The 20,465-nt window shown below is 45.0% G+C and overlaps 1 protein-coding gene across 8 annotated transcripts in view; it reads left to right on the top strand.

The window, feature by feature from the left end:
• CTBP2 (C-terminal binding protein 2) overlaps positions 1–20,465 on the top strand; it is a 240,759-nt gene that overhangs the window by 215,603 nt on the left and 4,691 nt on the right. For 6 of the 8 annotated variants that reach the window (XM_077350054.1, XM_077350058.1, XM_077350053.1 and 3 more), the window contains 5 exons: positions 3,968–4,174; positions 7,667–7,881; positions 9,320–9,450; positions 10,640–10,767; positions 12,130–12,247. In XM_077350054.1, the coding sequence (XP_077206169.1) occupies positions 3,968–4,174; positions 7,667–7,881; positions 9,320–9,450; positions 10,640–10,767; positions 12,130–12,247 (799 nt within the window). Of the gene's footprint in view, positions 1–3,967; positions 4,175–7,666; positions 7,882–9,319; positions 9,451–10,639; positions 10,768–10,910; positions 11,004–12,129; positions 12,248–20,465 lie in introns of those variants that run through there. The other 2 variants (XR_013233629.1, XM_077350052.1) reach the window with 2 other exon arrangements.

Genomic DNA, 20,465 nt, shown 5'->3' with positions numbered 1-20,465 from the left:
TCTTACTTACTTACTTACTTACTTACTTACTTACTTACTTACTTACTTACTTACATTATTAAATTTCTATACCGCCAACTCCCAGACCAGCCAGCTCATAGTGGTTCACAACAGAATAAAAACATAAGAGAGCAAGATTACCATCTCACTGATAAAATACAATAACCACAATTTAAAATTAGCAAAGGTGTCAAGCACAACAAACCATTACTAGACCCAAATTCCTCATTCACTCATTCCCAGCAGTGTCAGTCAGATGTAAAACTGGGCCCTAGGTGCCACAAGGGTGGGGGAGGACCCGATCTTATTAGCCCGGTGTTCATCCCAGCCTCAACCAAAAGCCTGGTGGAAGAGCTCTGCCTTACAGGCCCTGCGGAACCCAGAGTGTTCTGTCAGGGCCCTCAGCTCTTCCAGGAGCTCATTCCACCAGGTTGGGTTCCAGGCCTGAAAAAGCCTCGGCCCTGGTTGAGGCCAGGCGTACTTCCCAGGGACACAGGATCCTCAACAGATTCATACCCACAGAGTGCAATGCCCTGCGGGGGGCATAAAGAGATAAGTGGTCCCGCGGGTAGGCAAAGTTATTGAACACGTCAGGACCCCCATTGAGGGTCATACTTCATGTGCAGGAAATTCTAACACTTCAGTTTACAGTTTAACCATTGAATAGGAAGTATAATCAAGTGTTTGTTCATTACTTGTTGGCTTTGATGTAATGATACAGGGTGTCTTCTAGGCTAAGTCACAATAAAAGTCCTTGGTCTACTGGTCTGGTCAGTCACTGGCAAGTTTCTTTCAAGGGCCTTTTTGATGACATGGTAATTTATCCCATTTGTTTTGGCTTTCTTTAGCAGTGAGGTCTCCTGTTGCCTGACAAATAACACAGACAGCCAAACTGATTATGCAATCCTTAACTAGATTTAAGAATTATAACATATTGGCCATTTCTGTGTGCCACTATAACGCTAGTAAGATATTTGCAAGCAGCAGCGTTAATTGTTTTATCACTAATGAGAACCACTGCATTAGCATATAAAACAAAATTGATCTTTATAGGGTGCCAGCTGTATGTGTTTGTCAATAGGGTGGCATTAAAGTGATTAATTGCTTCAGAGTACTCCATTGTAAATCTTAATAAAACTAAAGGAACATGCATCCTTTGCGGTAGTCCTTACTCAATGAGATGCTTTGACAAACCATTAATGTATGTTTTTAAAAGCTCTAATTTGCCAAGGAGCTCTTTTCCTTTTTACTTAAAGCCTGACTTTGTTATTAGAGATCTGGAGATAGAGCACAGCTTAGGAGGGAAGGTTGTTGTTTTTTCTTTCTTTCTTCGTAAGTAATCAAGGGCTGCCTAATCATGTAAATTTGGGAGATTTTCTTGCTTCCTAGGGCATCTGATGGCTCTCTGGCTGCATGTATTAAAATTTACACTCAAGCATTTTAAAAATCCATTAAGGAAATCCATTGCTTGGTGATGCAGCCAGTACTGTTCAGTGCCCACACTTGAACTTGAGGCGTTAGTAAGCTGGTGTTTGTCAGAGTTGGCAGAATGGATCTAGAGGTTCCCTGGGCCAGCCTGTATTATACATTCACTCTTTATCTAAGTCTATAACACTGAAATGTTTAAAAGCGAAAAATTGCACTGAGAGCAGGGTAAAAGAATCCCTCTTGATGCCTTCTTGGCATCCAAGGGCTTTGGCCCTTGTAGGTGCTTAGGGCTTAATGTGTGCATTACAGTTTTATTGTGTTGTTTTCCTCCTTTTGGTATGTCACCCACGGGAGACCTTTCCTTGCTGTTAATAGGTTTGCGTTAATGTGACTGCTTCACATCACTTTCCATGATACCTTTAGCACTCCTCATTTGCAGCACAAATACTGAAAGGCTACTTCTACTGTCTCTGTGTTTTTTTTTCAGGTGAAAATCTTGTAGGACGATACAAGGAACTGTTGTTAATATTAAAGGCTAACATTTCCGTGGGCCCAAGGCCTTCAGCCAACATTCTTCCAGCCTCTGGGGTCAGCCCAGGATGCTGTGGGGATTAGGGGGCAAAACAAACAAACAAACCAGGAAGGAGATTTTGGCAAATGAGTCTTGTTCTGTTTTTAATACATTTTCATAACAACACTTGGACATTGTGATAAAACTAGGAATCTGAGATAGGGGGCCAGGACAAGTTTTTCTTGTGAAGCGTTGAAGCCAGCTGGGGGAGGGAAGGAGATCAGCTGTGACTTGTAGAGCAAGTGGGGCACAAAGTTGTGGGCAAGTTGGGCTGAACTTGAATCAGTCCTATGTTGAGTGCTCATGGCTACACTTTAAGAGAGTTCTTACCTCAGTTCCTTTGCACTTCTCTTGTGAAAACAGCTCCACGTGTTGATGAGGAATAATCTTCCTCCAGGTGGAGAGGAACAAAGCATGGAAAGCCATATTCACTAGAAGCATCTTTAGAGATCTTACAGACAGAACAAAAAGAAACCAGCTGAATAAGGATGGCAGGATCAGGACCCCATGAACTTCCATGAAATAGTCAGTGCTTTTAAATATTTCCAGAAGCCTCATAAAGTTTGGAATCATGTTATTCCCTGTGTTGTAGTCTCAGGAGCACCCTGAGTGGGGTAGACCAGGCTGGCCTGATGTCATCAGATCATGGAGCTGAGTAGGGGTGATCCTAGTCAGTATTTGGAATGATAGACCATGAAGGAATACCAGGGGTTGCTACACAAAAGCAAGCAATGGCAAACTACCTCTGTATATAACTTGCCTTAAAAACTCTAGGTCACCATAAGTTGGCTGCAACTTGATGACAAAAAATATGTATCGAGGGCAGGGGTGGTCAAACTGTGGCCCTCCAGATTCCCATGGACTACAATTCCCATGAGCCCCTGCCAGCATTCGCTGGCAATGGCTCATGGGATTTGTAGTCCATGGACATCTGGAGGGCCACAGTTTGACCACCCCTGATCGAGGGGATAAAACCGCTGTACACAGAAAGTTAACACATCAGAGAGGAAGCTGGCAGGGTGCTTTGCGATGTGCTAAGCACTACTACACCCCTCCTAAAATACTATACCACTTCCATGGGGATCCCCACATATCAACCTGAAGTGTCACAACTGATTTGGAATGTCTGTTGAAGACAGGCAGGGCTAGATCAAATAGAGAAACAACAGCTGAGAGCAAATTAGTTTTCCACTTTTTTCTTACTGTTGCTCTTTGTGGGTATAGTAGAAATGACTGGAGAAAATGTCTTCCAGGTGAGGCCTGAAAATGTCCCAGATGTACAATTCATCTCCAGAAAACAGAGGTGTGACCTTGGAGAAAATGGTTTCCTTGGAGGGTGGATTCTGTGGTGTTATGCCCTATACAAGACCTCTCCTCAAGAAACTCTGATCTCCCAGGCTCCACCTTCTATATCTCTAGATATTTCCCAACCTAGAGATGGCAACCCTAATCCATCTCAGTCGTACAAGTGAGAAGATACTTTCGCTTCCTCTCTGGTACTGTAATTTCCCTGCTTCACCAGGACCCCTGAAAGAATCATTTTTGAATGAGGATTGCCAACTATACCACTTCCATGCTAACCTGGGCCATTGTATAGACATCCATGTATCAAGGTGGAGATGGAATCAAACCACCGGATTGAATGCATGATAAGTTGCCTGAACAGATGCTGTATTCCAGCCAGTTTTGCCCCAATTCAGTACAATCGTTTTTCTGACAGACTTGCCCATGGCGTGGCTTGCGAAGAATCAAATGGCATTGAGGGCTCTCTATACCTGTTGAAGAAGTAACCAATTAAGATGTAGTTAAATTGGGACAATATTCTGACTGAAACTTTTTAAATATAACTTAAAGCTTCTTTTAAAGTTTGGCTTCATTTTGTTTATTTTTTTAGTTTAGAAACCTTGAGATTTCCTGGCATGTTTTCTGGATATACCAACAAAAGTGAACTTCTTCCCTTTATTCCAGGGATTGCTGTGTGCAACATCCCCTCAGCAGCAGTAGAAGAGACGGCAGATTCCACTGTATGCCATGTCTTGAATCTCTACAGACGGAATACTTGGCTATACCAGGCACTAAGGGAAGGAACCCGAGTGCAGAGCGTGGAACAGATACGAGAAGTAGCTTCTGGGGCAGCTCGTATTAGAGGCGAAACTCTTGGCCTCATTGGATTTGGTAAGTGGGTGACTTCTGGAGGAGGAGGAGGGCCCTTCCACCCCCCCGTTCCCTGCCTGCCCCACCCAAGTGGAATGTGGTCAGCACTTGGCACCTCTGGTGCTTGGCTCATCCTGGGCTTGCACTGGGGCTTGTGACAGCTGCACTGGCTGACTGTTAGGCGAGCCCTGCCCTGAGGTCGGAACCAGCATGCTGCTGGAGCTGGAACTGGGGTCTGGTTGTATCTTCACCGGCTGCAGCTCGCTGCTGCATGCGTGATCCAATGGGGGCTCTTGGTGTGTGTGTGTGTGTGGGCGGGGGTCCATGGGCTGCAGAACTCTCCCAGGAGGGGGGCGGGACAGCCTTTGGAGCGGCTGGGGTCAGACAATCAGGCTAGCCTGCTCTTGTCAGAGTTCAGAAGCTAAGCAAGGTTGGTCCTGGCTAGTATTTGGAGACCTCCAAGATATACCAGGATTCTGATGTGGAGGCAGGCCGTGGCAAAGCATCTCGGAACGTCTTCTGTCTTGTGATCTGATGGCCAACAACATGGTGTGTTTCCAGCAGTCAGTATGGTTGTACTATATCTAAACAAAACACAATATGATCTAGTCATTCCGAGGCCTAGGGGCAAGCACAGCAAGAGTTCTGCTTTTTGTTAGCTCAGTCAGTCACATTGAAGGCATAACAAATCAGGCTGCTCATTTGACCACAACTGGCGCAATTGCTGGTTTCTATTCAAAAAATCTCCAAATGTTACTGTGTTGGAACCTCCCCCAGGGTTTCCCACTCAATCTTACTAAATGTCCTTCCTTACCACAACTCTGGTTCCACGTGGCTTTGGTTTGTGCAGGGCACATGCATACCCATTTTTATGGGAACGCCCCTCCTTTCTTCACCAGCATGAAAGCACAACACACTATGCCTAGGACGTAACATATAAATAATGTTTAGCCACCCTTCTTTGTAACTCTTCTGTTCTCAGAATAATTGTGTAGTTGATGATAATTTATATCAGTTTGCCAACGTACAAATGTGTCAACTTTTCTTGTGTGCCAAAAGTACAAAAAATTGTACTTTTTTGTAGCTACCAATTATTGATTTAATTGCAAAGAAAGGTGTGTACATGTATATATGTCCATCTATTCACAGATATAGCAGACAAGGGGTCAAGATATCCCCTCCCATGTTTATCATCTCACAGAACTTACCTAATTTGGATAACCACTTTCCTCTCCTGAAGGCACGGTGTCTGGTTATTTGCCTTCCTCTTGTGTTTTTATAAAAAGATGACTCTGGTCTTGATGTAGAAGTCGGTTAGTTGAGCCCAGGCGGTGACATTGAGTAGGAATGACATTGTGGATAATGACCTGCTGATTGCACTGCAGCTGTCCCTCTTTATCAGAAGAGCCTTATTAAACCTTTGCTTCCAAACCATGACAGTTGTCTTAGTCATGCCCAATTAAATAGCCATTCAGCAAGAGTGCAGAAGGAATGGGGGGGACTCTACAGCAAACAAGTTGCTCTTCTAATAAACAAGGGCTCAGAGAGAGCTTTTATCGTTTGTATTGTTGCACAGAATTCCTTCATAATAAGATTTCCTTAACGTGGCTTCCTGTTTTGTATCCCAAATTGAAAGGCTGTGCAAAGGCTTAAATCTGTCTGGAACATACAGGTTTTGTGACCCCAGTGGGTGCTGAGGATCAGCCATTCAGTCTGCGTTGGGGAAAGCCAAATTATTTGCCACTACCTCCCCAATTTGAGACTTTGGGGCTGTTCCACTGTGGCAGTGCCACATTTCCACATCGAAGCTTAGGCATGCTTCTGCCTCAGCCTTGCAACGTCTGCTCACATTAATTGCCTCTGCAGTGCCATGGCAGATAGTTAATGGACACATTTTTGAAAAATGCCATAACGGCTTACATGCTAAAGGCAGATTCGAGTAATGCCCTTGTACATGCTGCATTCCACGGTCTACATTTGACCTTCAGCGAAGTCAGCAGTGAGACTGTCTGCTCCAAGAATTTGTCTCGTGCAGATTTCTGGTCTGCCAGGAGGAGGGGAGGGAAATTTCTTCTTCCGCATGTCGAAAGGGTGATGCTTTGGGGTGGCTTTCTCTTCACCATCTCCTGCATGCTGCATAAAAGAAATCCCTGGGTGGTTGCCAAGCTCTAAGGTAAAATAGTTACAGATGCAAGGACAGTACTTTTTTTTTTTTTTTTTTAAAGGTATCAATGAATGACAGATAATAGATAATTTAGGAGCCTGGTGACACATTTATCCTTTGTGTCGATATTTGTTCACGTGTCTTTGTAGCCTTTCTAAACAACAAAACTGCTTTTAAAACAGTAATGAAGCTATTTGAGCAGGCCTGAACAAATTGTGACCCATCATGCCAATCACAGCCTTGCGGCATGGTCGACCTGGTGTTTGACAAGCAGCTTGCATTTGTGGATCCAGGCAGGCAGGAAAGGTTCATGGGGGCCCTGTGGGGCGGAATGTTGTGGGTAAACGGCATTGGACATGGCAGGTCACAAACTGTGCAGAATCATTCTAAACGGTGGAAGCCTTCTGTCCCTGCCCCTTCAGCGGAACCTTTCTTTAGTGGCTGCCCCCATTTTCAAAGATCAGAATCACTGCCCAGTCTGAGGATCTTTGCACACAAAATAGTTCCAGGACTTTGCTTCCATGGGAGAAACATTCAGTCACTCATAACTTGTTTTTTAAATAGGAGCCAACAAAACAGAGAGAGATTCCTAGAACAGCTGTGAGGTGAGGGTCAAAGAAGGGGCAGAGTGGTTGACTTCATCATTCTTTTGTAGAGTGCGTATCTGTGCGTAAATGAACCCTGGATGCAGATTCCACCATAAGGCATAGAGGAACCACTTATTAAAATTGGATATTAAATCATTTTTTAATTTTTAAAAAACTGCTATAAAAGGACTGAGGGGGGAAGGCAATTGTCCATCATTACAGTTGTGCAACTCACGAGGTTTTACAGCCGCATTCCCTTTCCCGGGGAAGAGTGACATTTTCTTGGGCGCAGAGTGTAATGCGTCCAGTGCTTGGAAAATGCAGTGCCCCCGCACCACCAATCCAACTTTGCAGGCTTATGTAAAGAGTTTCTGCAGTTTGGCTGTTTTCTACACACACAGAGAGACACACAGCCCGTTGCCACAGCATCCTGCCTTGGACTCTAGTGTTGACGGGCGAAAACTAAGCTGCATTAAGTGTGTGGGATCAGTGAACTTGCGAAACGCCTCCTTGGCACGGACCAGTATGCTGCTGCCATTTGTTTCCTCTTGCAAGTGCCGCATTTCGGCAGCTCCTGACAAAGGGATAATACAGGAGAGAATCAGTGCAGCATGAACGCCTTTGCTGTGGTAGGAGAAGGCGTTTGGCAGCCAGGCCTGCCGATTGGTACCATTTAATGCACTCCCCGGAATTCATGCAGCGCTGCCACATTGCCAAGCCTATTATGACAACGCTCCCTCTCTTTTTCTTTTTCTGGCTTAGGTCGCACTGCGCAAGCAGTTGCCGTTCGAGCCAAGGCTTTCGGATTCAATGTGATCTTTTATGACCCGTACCTGCAGGATGGCATAGAAAGGTCCCTGGGAGTCCAGAGAGTCTACACGCTCCAGGATCTGCTGTACCAGAGTGACTGTGTGTCATTACACTGTAACCTCAATGAACATAATCACCACCTTATCAATGACTTTACGATTAAGCAGGTAATTGTGAAACCAGGGAAGATCATCTTGTTGGCTCCAGCCGCAGCCTGGGAATGTGTGGCTGTTGAGTGCCAGAAGCCCTGCTGGCACAGAGATAACACTAAGCAGATGCAAATAGTAATTGTATGTGTTTTTACCTTTGGGGTAGTTGAGACATGCAGCTAATTCTCCATCTGTCTTTTCCACGTTATAGATCAGGTGATGCTACTTTAGCAGGTCGGCTTAATGCAGTTGATAAATTGTAGTTAGCAGCCTAACGTTACCTAATGTTACAAACCGAAGAGTCTTGTTTTAGTTCCAGTCTTTACTAGAACAGCACTTCCTTACATCTGTGGGGCTTCGAACTCTGCATTTTGAGAAACTGGGATAGGAATTAATAAGGGAGAGAGTCTCCTGGGTAGGTTTTCCGAATCTCCACTAATTTGAAATAACATTAGAGGGGACAGTGAGTCATCCTGACGTAGCATAAGACAGCTGCGACATGTCAGAAAACCATGTCTGCTTCTCTTATCTATTATACAGAATCTCAGCCACTAATAAACATCTACTTTTCCAGAGTTCTCTGAAAAATTGTTCCAGATTCCGCTAATGTTTGTGTTAAGAGAGCAGCTGAAGGAGCTATACAGATCTGCTCCCCTGTGCTGTTTGCATTCTTTCGTACTTTGATTCTGTCATTGCTGTAAATGTACCCATTCTATGCAAGCAGCATATAAATAGCAAGGAGACATACTAGCGTAGCAATTTGCAACCTAGGAAAACGCCTTGAGACACAAAGCATCGATGCAAAAAGGTAATGCTTCTAGAAGAGGATACCCAACCATAAGTTCTGGAAATCCCTGCTTTTGCTTGAAAGACGGGAGAAATACTGTGCTTTAAGAAAACTGTGTAAAGAACTGTTTTGTTTGTGGAGAATAAATATCAGCAGCCTAGTCTTAGACATCCTGCTTCTGATGTGCCTAAGACTGGTCAATGCTGCATTTGAGATGTAATGAAATAGCATTTGAGCCACTGCACCAGAGGCCTGATCCAGGCCCAGACCTGGTCCTAGTATAGCAGCAGCCATTGATTCTGCTTTGTTGGGATGGCAGATGCAGAAATCGCCCCACAATCCAAGGAGAGAATGGCCCAGTTCTCTGCGTGCCTCACAGTGTGTGTTCAGGAGCAGGGGCGTGAACTGGCAAGATGCCAGAGGGAAAAGTGGTAGCACAGTAGGATCACATGGAGCATTCCCACAGACTGAAGGCTTCCTTGTCTCCCAGGAGTAGCTTTTCAGAAGTCATTTTGAACCTCTTCCGAGGGGGGGAGGGGAAGAAAAGCATACTCCATAGACGGAAATATTTTCATGTGCAGAAATAGTCTTTTGAACACAAGCCCCTCTCTTGAGGTGTAACAGTCCTGCTGAATGGTTTGTTTCTTCTTTCTTCGTGGCTCCCACAAGATGAGGCAGGGAGCGTTTTTGGTGAATACGGCGCGGGGTGGTCTGGTGGATGAAAAGGCCTTAACTCAAGCCCTGAAAGAAGGCAGGATACGAGGAGCAGCACTGGATGTGCATGAATCAGAACCATTTAGGTAAATAAATCTTCTTTATGATTAGTATTTATATTTGTTATTTCGTTCACATAATTTATCTCTCTTACAAGAGGTGTTGGCAGAAATGAACCAAGCCTGGACAGAAGGGTGGTGGTTGTGTTTTTTTTTTAGTACAACACCTCCCTTTCCGTACAATTCTTGTGAGCTGCTGGATCCGAGTATTATTCTTTAAATATTGCACTGTGTTTTTGCATAGGGCCTGCATTTAAAGGTGCTGTTCAGGCTCTTGTTTCTCTGTCTTCTCTGGTTAATTGTAATTCTTCTGTGTCCTGGTTTTTAACCTGTTCCTGCTCCTTGAAATTCCCAGTCTTCCTGCTTCTGCTCATGCCGTTCTTTTCAGGTTATATATGGCAACCCTAAGAATTGGTGCTGTGGCTAAATACTATGGAAGAGCAGGGGTGGGAGCCATCCTACAAAGGGCTATCAGTCTCATCTCTGATTGAAAGGACTAATCCGGCATCCGAAACAGCACCTCTGTTTGCAAGCAAAATATTTTGAATCGGCTTGCACCACGGTCTGGACAGTCTTCCCTTCAAACTCAACTCGTATATTAATATCATAAGAAGTGTTCGGCAGAAGGCCATCTGGAATAAGGGGGCAGATGCAAAGTAATGGTTTTTATTTTTGAACAGACAGTGGAAAAAGACAAGCTGTGGGCTGGATCCTGCCATCTAATTTTGTGGGCGTGCAGCTCCATGTGTTGGAGAGTGTGACATTCAGCAGATTCCCTGCGCCCTTTGCCCGCTGCTGTCCCTGGGGAGTCTCCAGAAACCTAGGTCACCATTTTGAGGGAGATGGGGGGGGGACTGAGGAAAGAAAATCCCTCTCCACTTGTGGGTATTTAGATCCAACCTGTACAGTAGTCCCTGGATTTTGAGATGCTTACAGTATTAAAATGGACTCGGATTTAGGAAGAGAGAAATCCTAAAATGATCACTCCGCGGACTTTAGAACATGTACTATAGTTCTAAAGACCGCGGAGTGATCAATTTAGGACCAAGCTAGATGTTCTGGGTTCTGGGGAATCTAGCATATCTAGCTGTTTGAAAAAAACAACACATTGGACAGAAAAGAAACAGGATGAATGGAATTTCTAAGCATCAGTATTTTTTCCCCTGAATTTTTATTTCTAGCTGAACTTTTCTTCTTTTGTCTTTTCTCCCTGAAGCTTTGCTCAGGGGCCTCTGAAAGATGCTCCTAATTTAATTTGTACACCACACACTGCTTGGTACAGTGAACAAGCCTCGCTGGAGATGAGAGAAGCCGCTGCCACAGAGATACGGCGAGCAATCACAGGTACAGCATGATGGCCATGTTAAGTTGGGGAGTGGGGCTTCCACTGGAAAGCCAACCCCTCAGTGCTTACCCGTGTTGGTGCTCCATTCAGCAGGTAAAGCATTTAAAAGGGGATTATCCTATGAATAGTGTTTCTATGCCAGGTATACCCCAGACATCGGTTGCATATGTATGTGCCAGCGCATGCGATAAGAACATTTTGAACATTACATCTGCTCCATAGAGCACCAACCCTGGTAAGTGTGTTCATCTGTTTTGGTGCGGGTAGGTGATGCTTAAATCAGCCATAAATTTAGTATCATTTAGATACTCTGTTTTTCCTGTTGATATCCCTTCCCTGCTACACTCACAGTGCCAGCCCACAAACTTGGTATTTTCTGCCCTTCAGAAAAGAATTTCTCCCATGCTTGCAGTCTGGAACATAAGTTGGGCATGACGACATCATCCAAAATTTAAGGTTGCAGAACCGATTGTGAGTCCTATAATATGTTAAAGACCAGAAATATAATAACAATAAAGCAGACCTTTGGCATCTGAGAAAGTGAGCTTTGATTCTCAAAAGGTTATACCCTGAAAAATTTTGTTGGTCTTTAAGGTGATACTGGATTCAAATTTTGTTCCACTACGATGAACTAACACAGCTCCTCTCCTGAAACTATCTTTAAGGTGATGGAAGACCTTGTTTGGTTCTGCTGCGATGAACTGCCAGGGCTTCCTCTCTGAAATGTATTACTGTGTGTAGCATTTCCACTTAGGCCTACTGCTCTAATGTTCAGCCTCAACAACATAACAAGCACTACTATAGTATCCATAAGTCTTTAAAAGTTTAGTTTCTAGAGAACTTTCCTCCCTCACATTGGATCAGTAGCCTGTCTGTCCTCCCCTAGTTGATACTGTTTAGCAGTCACAGGCAGCATGATATATCTATTTCTTAAACATCTCCCATTTATTCTGGCTTTGAAAATGAACAGTGGACCATACTGTCCAGTGAGTCCCACAAGGGGACCTATGGTGCAGTCCTATGCAAAACAACGACAGTCGGCCAGAGCATGAAAAGAATGCTCAGCTCCACTAAAAAATTATTTTGTAAGGCTGAAAATGTGAGAAAGAATGTTTTAATGTTGCGCCTCTTGCTGGATCTCCTCTGCAGCGCCCTCCCCCAGTGGCTTGCTTGAGTGACGTTGCAGCTTTCTCAGACTTTCAACACCATTCTGCTGTTTTGACAAGAGAGCAAAGAATTTCCTCTCCCCACCCCATTATAATAATCAGAGTGGACGTGAGCGGGTTGTGTATAATTTGCTGCATATCAATAAGACAGATTGGGTCTGACCTCGTTTTGAATTTGATTCATTCCTGCCTCAGGTCGCATCCCTGAAAGCCTACGAAACTGTGTGAACAAGGAATTCTTTGTCACAACAGCTCCGTGGTCAGTAATAGACCAGCAGGCAATTCATCCAGAGCTCAATGGTGCCACATACAGGTAAGATGGAGAAAAGGATTTCTCTGAATGTGTTTGCAATTCTGTAGGCAGCAATAGAGCTTACCAATGGATGTGGCTAATTCTACAGTTCTTCTGAAGAGGTCTGTGTAGCAGACTTGAGTTTTGTATAAGATCTGAATATCGTTAGGCCTTCATTCCTCTTCCATAGAAGGCAGCTCTTTATTCCATTAATGATGGTTTTGAGATGACATCTTTGTAAGTATGCCTTTGCATGTAGACCCTCTCATAAAAGCAATATAGATTCACTCTGTGCTTCTCTGAAAGGCCTTTGTGGAGTTTCAAGTGAATCTGACTAATTTACCCACTATTACCTTGCCCCTTCTGCATGACATAAGCTGATGATGGAAGACCTCCCACTCCATTAACTGGAGTGAAAAGCGCCTAACTTTTCCATAAGAAGGCTTTTTGCAGAGATAGAAGTAGTGCCTTAATGAATGAGTATACTAATACACTGTTGTAATGGTTGACTTAGTACGGACTGAGAAACAAGAGAAGGCTCAAAGTGTCGGAAAGATAACACAAGTAGTATTTAAGGGACCATACATTACATGCATCTTAAGCTTTTAAAAAGCTACAGAGGGTGGTCGGATATCTCTTTAGTGAGGTATTCTGTAGCCCCTGGGACCTCTTAAGTACCTTTCTAGACAATAGCTATTTTGTGTTATTAATGTGCAGTTCTCACTTGTTGTAGAAGAATTCATGCCCCCTCCTGCAAGGCAGGGTGTTTTGTTTTTGTTTTAGTAAGGAAAATCCAAGTGGCAGTGTCCATGACCTCCTTCTCCCCCCACCAGAGATTGTGCCATTTTGGGAATGTTTTACATTTTTGAAAATAATTATTGCCCACTTCTCAGGATTTAGTAGTTCTCATGCGCTGCATTCACATAGCCTGAAGCAAAAGAGGAGGCAAACATATGCAAGTGAATTTATTCCCTGCCAAACTCAAGCCTAAACCTGTGGCATATGATTCTTCCCTGCCCCTTAGGGTTCCTTCCACTACGACCAGGTACACATAGTGGTAGTGTGAAGTCTGTGCATTTCACCCATTCCGTGCTCCCCAGTTCAGCTCATCTTGAGAGCCAGCTTCATCTAGTGGCTAAGAACGACAGACTCTAATCTGGAGAACTGGGTTTGATTCCCCACTCCTCCATATGCAGCCAGCTGGGGGACCTTGGGCTAGTCACAGTTTTCTTAAGCTGTTCTCTCAGAACAGTTGTTGTGGGGAAAGGAAGGGAAAGTTGTTTGTAAACAACTTTGGGACACCTTTGAGCAGTGAAAAGTGGGGTACATTAAACTAGCTCTTCTTTGTGGCTTCTGCCCACGATGCCACTCAAAACAAGGCTGCAGTTACTGTTGTTCATTATGTGCATCCTGTGGCTTGAGTCCACCACAAGATGAATTGCCATGGCCTCTAATCTGGAGAACTGGGTTTAATTCCCTACTCTTCCACATGCCAGCAGCTGAGGGACCTTGAGCCAGTCACTGTTCTCTCAGAGCTCTCTCAGCCTCACCTACTTCACATGGTACCTGTTGTGGAGAGAGGAAGGGAAAGCTATTGTGAGCTGCTTTGAGACTCTTTCGGGGAGTAAAAAGTGGGGTAGAAAAAAAAACCAGCTCTCCTTCTTCTCTTCAGAAGGCATTTCAGTCTGCTATGTGCAACTTCCCTGGCTCTGAAATGCCCACCAGAATGCTACAGCAATGGGGGCAGTCAGAGTTCTGCAGGCCCACAAGGGGAGAATTGGCAGAAATTGTGCCCCACTTAGATGATCTTTTCCAGATCTTGGTTAGATTTTTGAGCACCCCTCCTCATCTCTCATGCCCTACAGCAGTGGTCCGCAACCTTCCGGTTGCCGCGGACCACTGCTCCGGAGCGGCGGGAGAGAGCGGCCCGGGGCCCCGCGCACGCGCGGCAGCCCCAGCGCAAACGCGCATGTGCGGACTGCCGCGCATGCGCGTTTGCGCCGCCGCCATCCCGGCGGCCGTGGCTCCCTCTCCCGGCCCTTCCGGGCCGCCAGCAAATCAGTCGCCAAAGCGGCCGATTAGCTTGCGGCTCGGCAAACTTCTCTTTTTTTTTCCCCCTCCTGAAACAAGAAGCTTGCCGGACCGCGAGCTAATCGGCCGCTTCAGCGGCCGATTTGCTCGCGGCCTGGCGAGCTTCTCGCTTCGGAGGGGCGGGAAGAGGGAGCTGCGGCCCCGCACTAAGGCCTTCACGGCCCGGCAGCAGGCCGCGTGCCGCGGGTTGGGGACCACTGCCCTACAGAAGTCGCCTAGAGACCAATCATTTAGTCTCTTTGTTGTCATTACATAAACCGATCTTGTCATGGCTTCTGCTACCACCTGCTGATGGGTAACCCAAGACTGCAAAAACCAGGCACCAAGCTCTGGCACCTTTTAAAACAGAGTTTTAGGGGAGAAAATGAACTCAGTCTCCTCTTATAAAATTTGCACTTAAGTGACATTTCAAGAACCGCAGCATGTCGTCACCCTTCCTCTGCTATTCATCAGTTTAGCTTTGGAGCTAGAATGGTTCACTGCAGTTTTTCAAGAGGCCACTTTGTCTCTGAAAAATATTTATTTGCAAGTGACTGCTTCATCATTTGGAAAATAGTAATATCTTTCTCTCCCTCTCTCTGTCTCTCTCTGTCTCTGTCTCTCTCTCCTAGTAGCCATTTACTTTGTTATCCTAAAAGGTGCATTTATATGACCACACTGACATATGACGTATCGGTAATCATTAACCCCGCGGCACTCACCTTGTCAGCATAGTGGGATCTAAAGAGAATGCAATGCAAGAGGCGTGGCCTGTGGCTTATGTATGCAAAGCTCAAGAGTAGACAGGATCAGCCCAGTGACCATTCACAGCAGCAATAAAGGGGGGATATGCCATTCCACTCAGCAAGTGACTCTTTAGGTAAAAGAAGAGCCAGCATAGTCAGAGGAAGGACAAAGCTTCCCGAGTGGAGTGGGAGATTGCAGGTCAGTAACATAACCTTTTAAGACTTGCTGGGATGGTTTGTCACAGGCACAGCACCTTAGAGTGGAGGACTCTGATCACCTCCTCCTACACCTGCAGCCCCCTTGGCCAGTCACACTTCTCCTAGGCTGTTCTTGCTAGAAACTCTCAGCCCCACCTATCTCCCAGGGTGTGGGGAGAGGAAGGGAAAGAGGTTTGCAAGCCGCTTTGGCTCTCCTTCAGCTCTTCTTCCTCAGGGCCTGGGCCTGCCAATGGGGCTGCACATATTCAGTTCTGTGCAGAAGCAGCAGCTTGTTTAGTACTTCACTGCCCAGATGCTATCATAGCTGACAGCTGTATGTTTCTGGCCCTTTGCGGCTTCAACATGGTACTGAGAGGGGTATGCAATGCTTGATGGAATATCAAAAACAAGGGTCTCAGAAAAAACATTAAATTATAGATGGATATGCCAGTAAGCATTACAGGCATAATTTGTTCAAGTTGTCGAATATAGGTAAACTCCGTTCAGAGTGTGTTCCTTTTTCCCCATAGAGTATACCCAGTAGAATTTACAATGCATTCTTCTGTTTTAAGGGGGCTAGTATGTAAAACATGTAACTCATTTCAAAAGCTGACTGGCAAGATATGTTTGGAGGCTGAACTGACCTGCAAGATGCCTTTCAGTTTTATTTCTCCTTTAAATGCAGCCCCGGATCCAGAGACAGGCATGAAGGAAACTTTCCTCTTCTTGGAGATAACCAAACTCTCCAAAGATCAGGGGACCTCTCTGTCCGAATAGAGGGTCTGGCACTGGACAGCACAATCAGCAGAAGTCTTAGACAAGCATATGTCGGCTTCCCTTCTGTTATATTCAAGAGAATATAATGGAATGCCAGAGACTATAATGGAAAGCAGAAAGATTTAGAGCACAACCCAATCAAAGCCAATCGCTTTTAGTCCCATTAATTTCAAGAGGAAAGCATCATGCTTAATTCTTCTATTACACTCAATGGGACTTAAAGTGCTTAACCATGGCTAGATTATACCCACAGATACTATTCTGTCTTTGCATTAGATGCAGTCTGAAGCATCTCTTTGACGACTCTGTTCTGCTTATCTTAAAATGAACCATAAATTGCTTTTCCTTAAAAAAATTAGTCGTATCCCGCTTATTTAATAAACAGGGGCTGTACTCTTTAGCCACAAGCTCTAATTTTTAAAAAACGATGGTCTCCTGTAGCAATGTAAAGCTTATGCTTTAGCATTTTTTCCCCTAGCATATTGGGGGATCACATTTTGGAACAGCACTTACAATATTATGAAGTTTGCAATAATTGTTTTTAATTCCTTAAACGAAGCAAGAAGGAAACTTTTTTTTTAATTATCAGAGGTTTTAAGACCACAAATGCTGGTAGACTATCTGTCAGTTAAGGCCAAGATCAAGAGTTGAAATTAGGCAACTTTATTCAGAATGGCAATACAAAAAGCCAACAGCTTCCAGTCAGACATTCCTTTCCTGGAACGTGTCAAGAGTTTTCAAGATGATTAAAGGATCATTTAGTCTCCAAGAAGCAAACAACCAATAACATCATTCCAGGCAGGCTGGTGTTAACAACCTACTCAGCCAGGACACAGTTGAGATTTGCAGAGTTCATCATTGATCTTCTGGGCAGTCCTACATGGGGACTGCATGAACAGACCTGCCATTGGAGAGGTCTTTACATCTAAATGCCTCCAAGGGGCACTGCACATTGGAGCCAAGACCTTTGTTCCCACCCAGGGACCACATGCTCCCGTACAACAGTATCCCTACCCTCAGTTCCTCTTTTGCTGCTGAAGGAGTAGCTTGATTTCCCTGAGTCTCCTAACTTGTTCTGCTGGGGAATTTTGTCAGTGAGATCTTTCTGTTTTAGCTCCAAAGGCACTTTTCAAGAAGTGTTCCCATTGTGGTGCTAAAATGATCCAAATGGATGACCACAATCTATGTTTCTTCTGTCTGAGTGAAGAGCCTAATGTCTCTCCACTTGTAAGATCTGGCAACATTTCACCCTGAAAGCCAGACAGAGTCATGCTTCAAAATTAAAGGCAGCTTTATGAGAGAAGGTCCTTAAAGCCAAAAGTCTGCAACTAAATTAGCTCCGGGAAAATCTTCCATTGTAGCCGCCTCAGAATCAGCACACTCCATTCTACCTCCCTATCCCAAGTGGGTTCTGACCCACTGGGCTTCATCTTAACCACCAGCCAAGAAGGTGAAGATGAAGATTAAGGAGAAATGCAAGCATGCTTCACAACAGCAGGCTCTGGTCCATACTGCCCAAAACTGAATACAGTACTCCCAAGTGAGGTCTAACCAGAGCAAAGTGGTAACATCACCTCGCATGATCTGGACACTATACTTCTTTTAATACAGCCCAAAATCCCATTTGCCTTTTTAGCTACCATCATCTTCCTGCTTACAACCGCAGCTACTGGTGCAACGGCTGTCTCACCCATATTCAATGCAATGCCTCCAGGCTATTTTGAGAAGTGGGATGACAATTTTGCCTGGCTCAAGGATTCAAGCTTCTGCTATTGTACCTCATACCCACTGTCAGCATCAGTGTCTTATAGACCATGTTTGCCTATGCCTGTCAGCAGAGAGTAACCTGCAGTCGAACCCAATGGTTCCAATATGGCATCTGATCCAAACCCAAATTAGAGAGTGGAAGAACTATCATCGGCTTCCATTACGGAAGATCTCCGTATGTGCAGAGAGCAGATGATTTGCATGGCTCAGTCCCTGGAGATTGAAATTGTCACTGCAGAGCACAAACTCTCAAAGATAAGATTTTGAGCCACCTCCGCTCTGACTTCCCTGGAATCCTAGCTTTTCAATACTGGAGAGTGCAGTGGTCCCCTACCCCCAAGTCCAGGCATCGGTATCGGGCCACGGCTCCTCCTCATCCCCCTCCCTGGCTGCTGCCGCGGGCTCAACTTTGGTGCTCTCCAGTGGCTGCCATGGCTGGGGCTCCCCCTCGGCGTGGCACTGCGCAGCTGCTGCTGGTAGCGCCCCCAGTGGGTGGCGGGAAGTCAGGGGCGCCGGGGGGAAAGCAAGTGGAGCAGGGACTCAGGCAGTGGCGATGTCCATCAGCAAAAGACTATCCCCCCCCCCCCCGGGCTTCAGTAAAATTGTCAAGCATTGACCAGTGCCCGATGATAAAAAGGTTGGGGACCACTTGTCTAGTGCAGGGGTAGTCAACCTGTGGTCCTCCAGATGTTCATGGACTACAATTCCCATGAGCCCCTGCCAGCAAACGCAGGTTGTCTCCTTTAGATTCCAGGGGAGTCAGAGCGGAGGTAGCTCAAAATCTTATCTTTGAGAGTTTGTGCTCTGCAGTGACAACAGGTTGACTACCCCTGCTCTAGAGGTTGAGCATTTCTATAGAGTCAAGAAGGAACCATTTAATTGCTTGACTATACATCTTCCTCCATCTTTGCTGGTGTCAGAATAAATGTGCCTACAGGTCAGCAGGGTTACCATGCTGCTTCCACTGATGCAGAGGGAAGGAAGTTGGGTGGCTTAAATTGAAAGTTTTATTCGTTTTCTACCTTGAGTTTTAAAATTGCTAATTATGATATCATCATGGCAAGCAACCAGTCATTTCTCTGGGAGAGAATGATTCCATTCCTGCAGCACTTTCTAGCAGAGAAGCAATCTCTTGTGAAAGTTCTACAGACCGAGGCCATAACCCTGTCTAGACAGCCAATCAACACTGGGAAGCATCATGTGGATTCTGTGCCTCATGCCATCATAGCAAGTTCAATTATTCTCAGGTGTCATGCCTGGTTGTGGTCAACAGCACTTCTAAGTGCAAAATAGAGGGTGTACCGTTTGAAGGGTCCACGCTGTTTTCAGAGAAAAGTAAGAAAAATAAGCAGACGGTGAAATATTTGGCTTTCCAGCCTGGTCCATCTCAATATTGAGATCATTCTCCTATAAGAACTGGCAATCCTACCAGAGGACTACCGATACACCAACCTCAAAGGGTTCCAGTATCCACTCTGAAAACCTTCTCCCCCCAGCAGCAGGGGTATTTTCACACCAGGTTGTTAGCCATTCTAGGCTAACCAATCATCTCCTCAGAGAGAAACAACTTCATCTCAGAAGTCGTTACATTTGGGGACAGGTTAGCTTGGTTTGCTCCTGCTTGGGTGACCATCGCTTCAGATGAGTGCGACTTGGGTAGAGTCAGATCCAGTTATAGATTGGAATGTATGGAGACATCTGCATTTTATCTCAGTCAGAGGTTTCGGACTGAGCAGCACCTGACTTGGTTCAGGCATTGAAGGAACTCTTAGAGAAGGGTACAAGTGAAGAACTGTTAGCTTCTCAAGTATCAGAGGGTTTTTTTCTAGAATGTTCTTGATAAGAAAGATGGACGTGTTAGACCCATTTTGGATCTTAGAAATCTCAATGTTTTCTTACATGTTTCAGAATTTCATACGGTAGCTGTTCCTTCGATTTTACAGTAGTTAAAGCCCATTTGTTGGTTTATTGCCCATTTGTTGATCTGAAAGATGCCTACTTTTGTATCTTTATCCACTCTCAACATCACACGTTCCTACAATTTGTTTGGGGCTAGGGTTTTTAAATATTCAGTTCTCCCATTTGGGCTGACCACAGCCCCTAGGTTGTTCTCAAAATGTTAAACCCCAGTTATTACTCAACAATGTTTGCAGGGTTGTCATATGTTTGCCTGTTTTGATGACTGGCTCATTGTGGCAGATTCCAAGAAGCAGTTAATAAGACATTGTTCCCTGGTTTTAGAGATCCTGCGGAGGCTTCTGTAATTCCGAAGGGCCTGCAAAACGGAGCTCTTCCGCCAGGTCGTTGGCTGAGGCCGGGCGACAATGAAGATCAGGGCCCCCCTATGGGAGTGATCAGAGTGGCAGTAGCCAATGCCAACAGCACCCTCTTTCTCCCTCCCCTCTAGAATGGGATGGTCCTCGCGGTGGGTGGTAGGTAGGAGCTGTGTTTTTACCGCCCCATCTTATTGTAACTGTGAATAGAATTTACTGTATTGTTGTTTTATTTTGTATAGGGTTTTTACTGGGATTTTAAACATTGTAACTCGCTTCAAGCCTTCAGGGAGAGGCGAGTAATAAATCTTGATAATAATAATAATAAATAATAATAATAATAATAATAATAATTTGCCAGGGGTTGCCACTGGGAAGAATCCCATTTAGTTCCATCTTGAATTATGT

The sequence above is a fragment of the Paroedura picta genome, chromosome 8 (genome assembly GCF_049243985.1).
Source record: "Paroedura picta isolate Pp20150507F chromosome 8, Ppicta_v3.0, whole genome shotgun sequence".
Classification (NCBI taxonomy): domain Eukaryota; kingdom Metazoa; phylum Chordata; class Lepidosauria; order Squamata; family Gekkonidae; genus Paroedura; species Paroedura picta.
The sequence above is the reverse complement of the archived record's forward strand: the minus strand, read 5'-3'. Positions and strand labels throughout refer to the sequence as shown.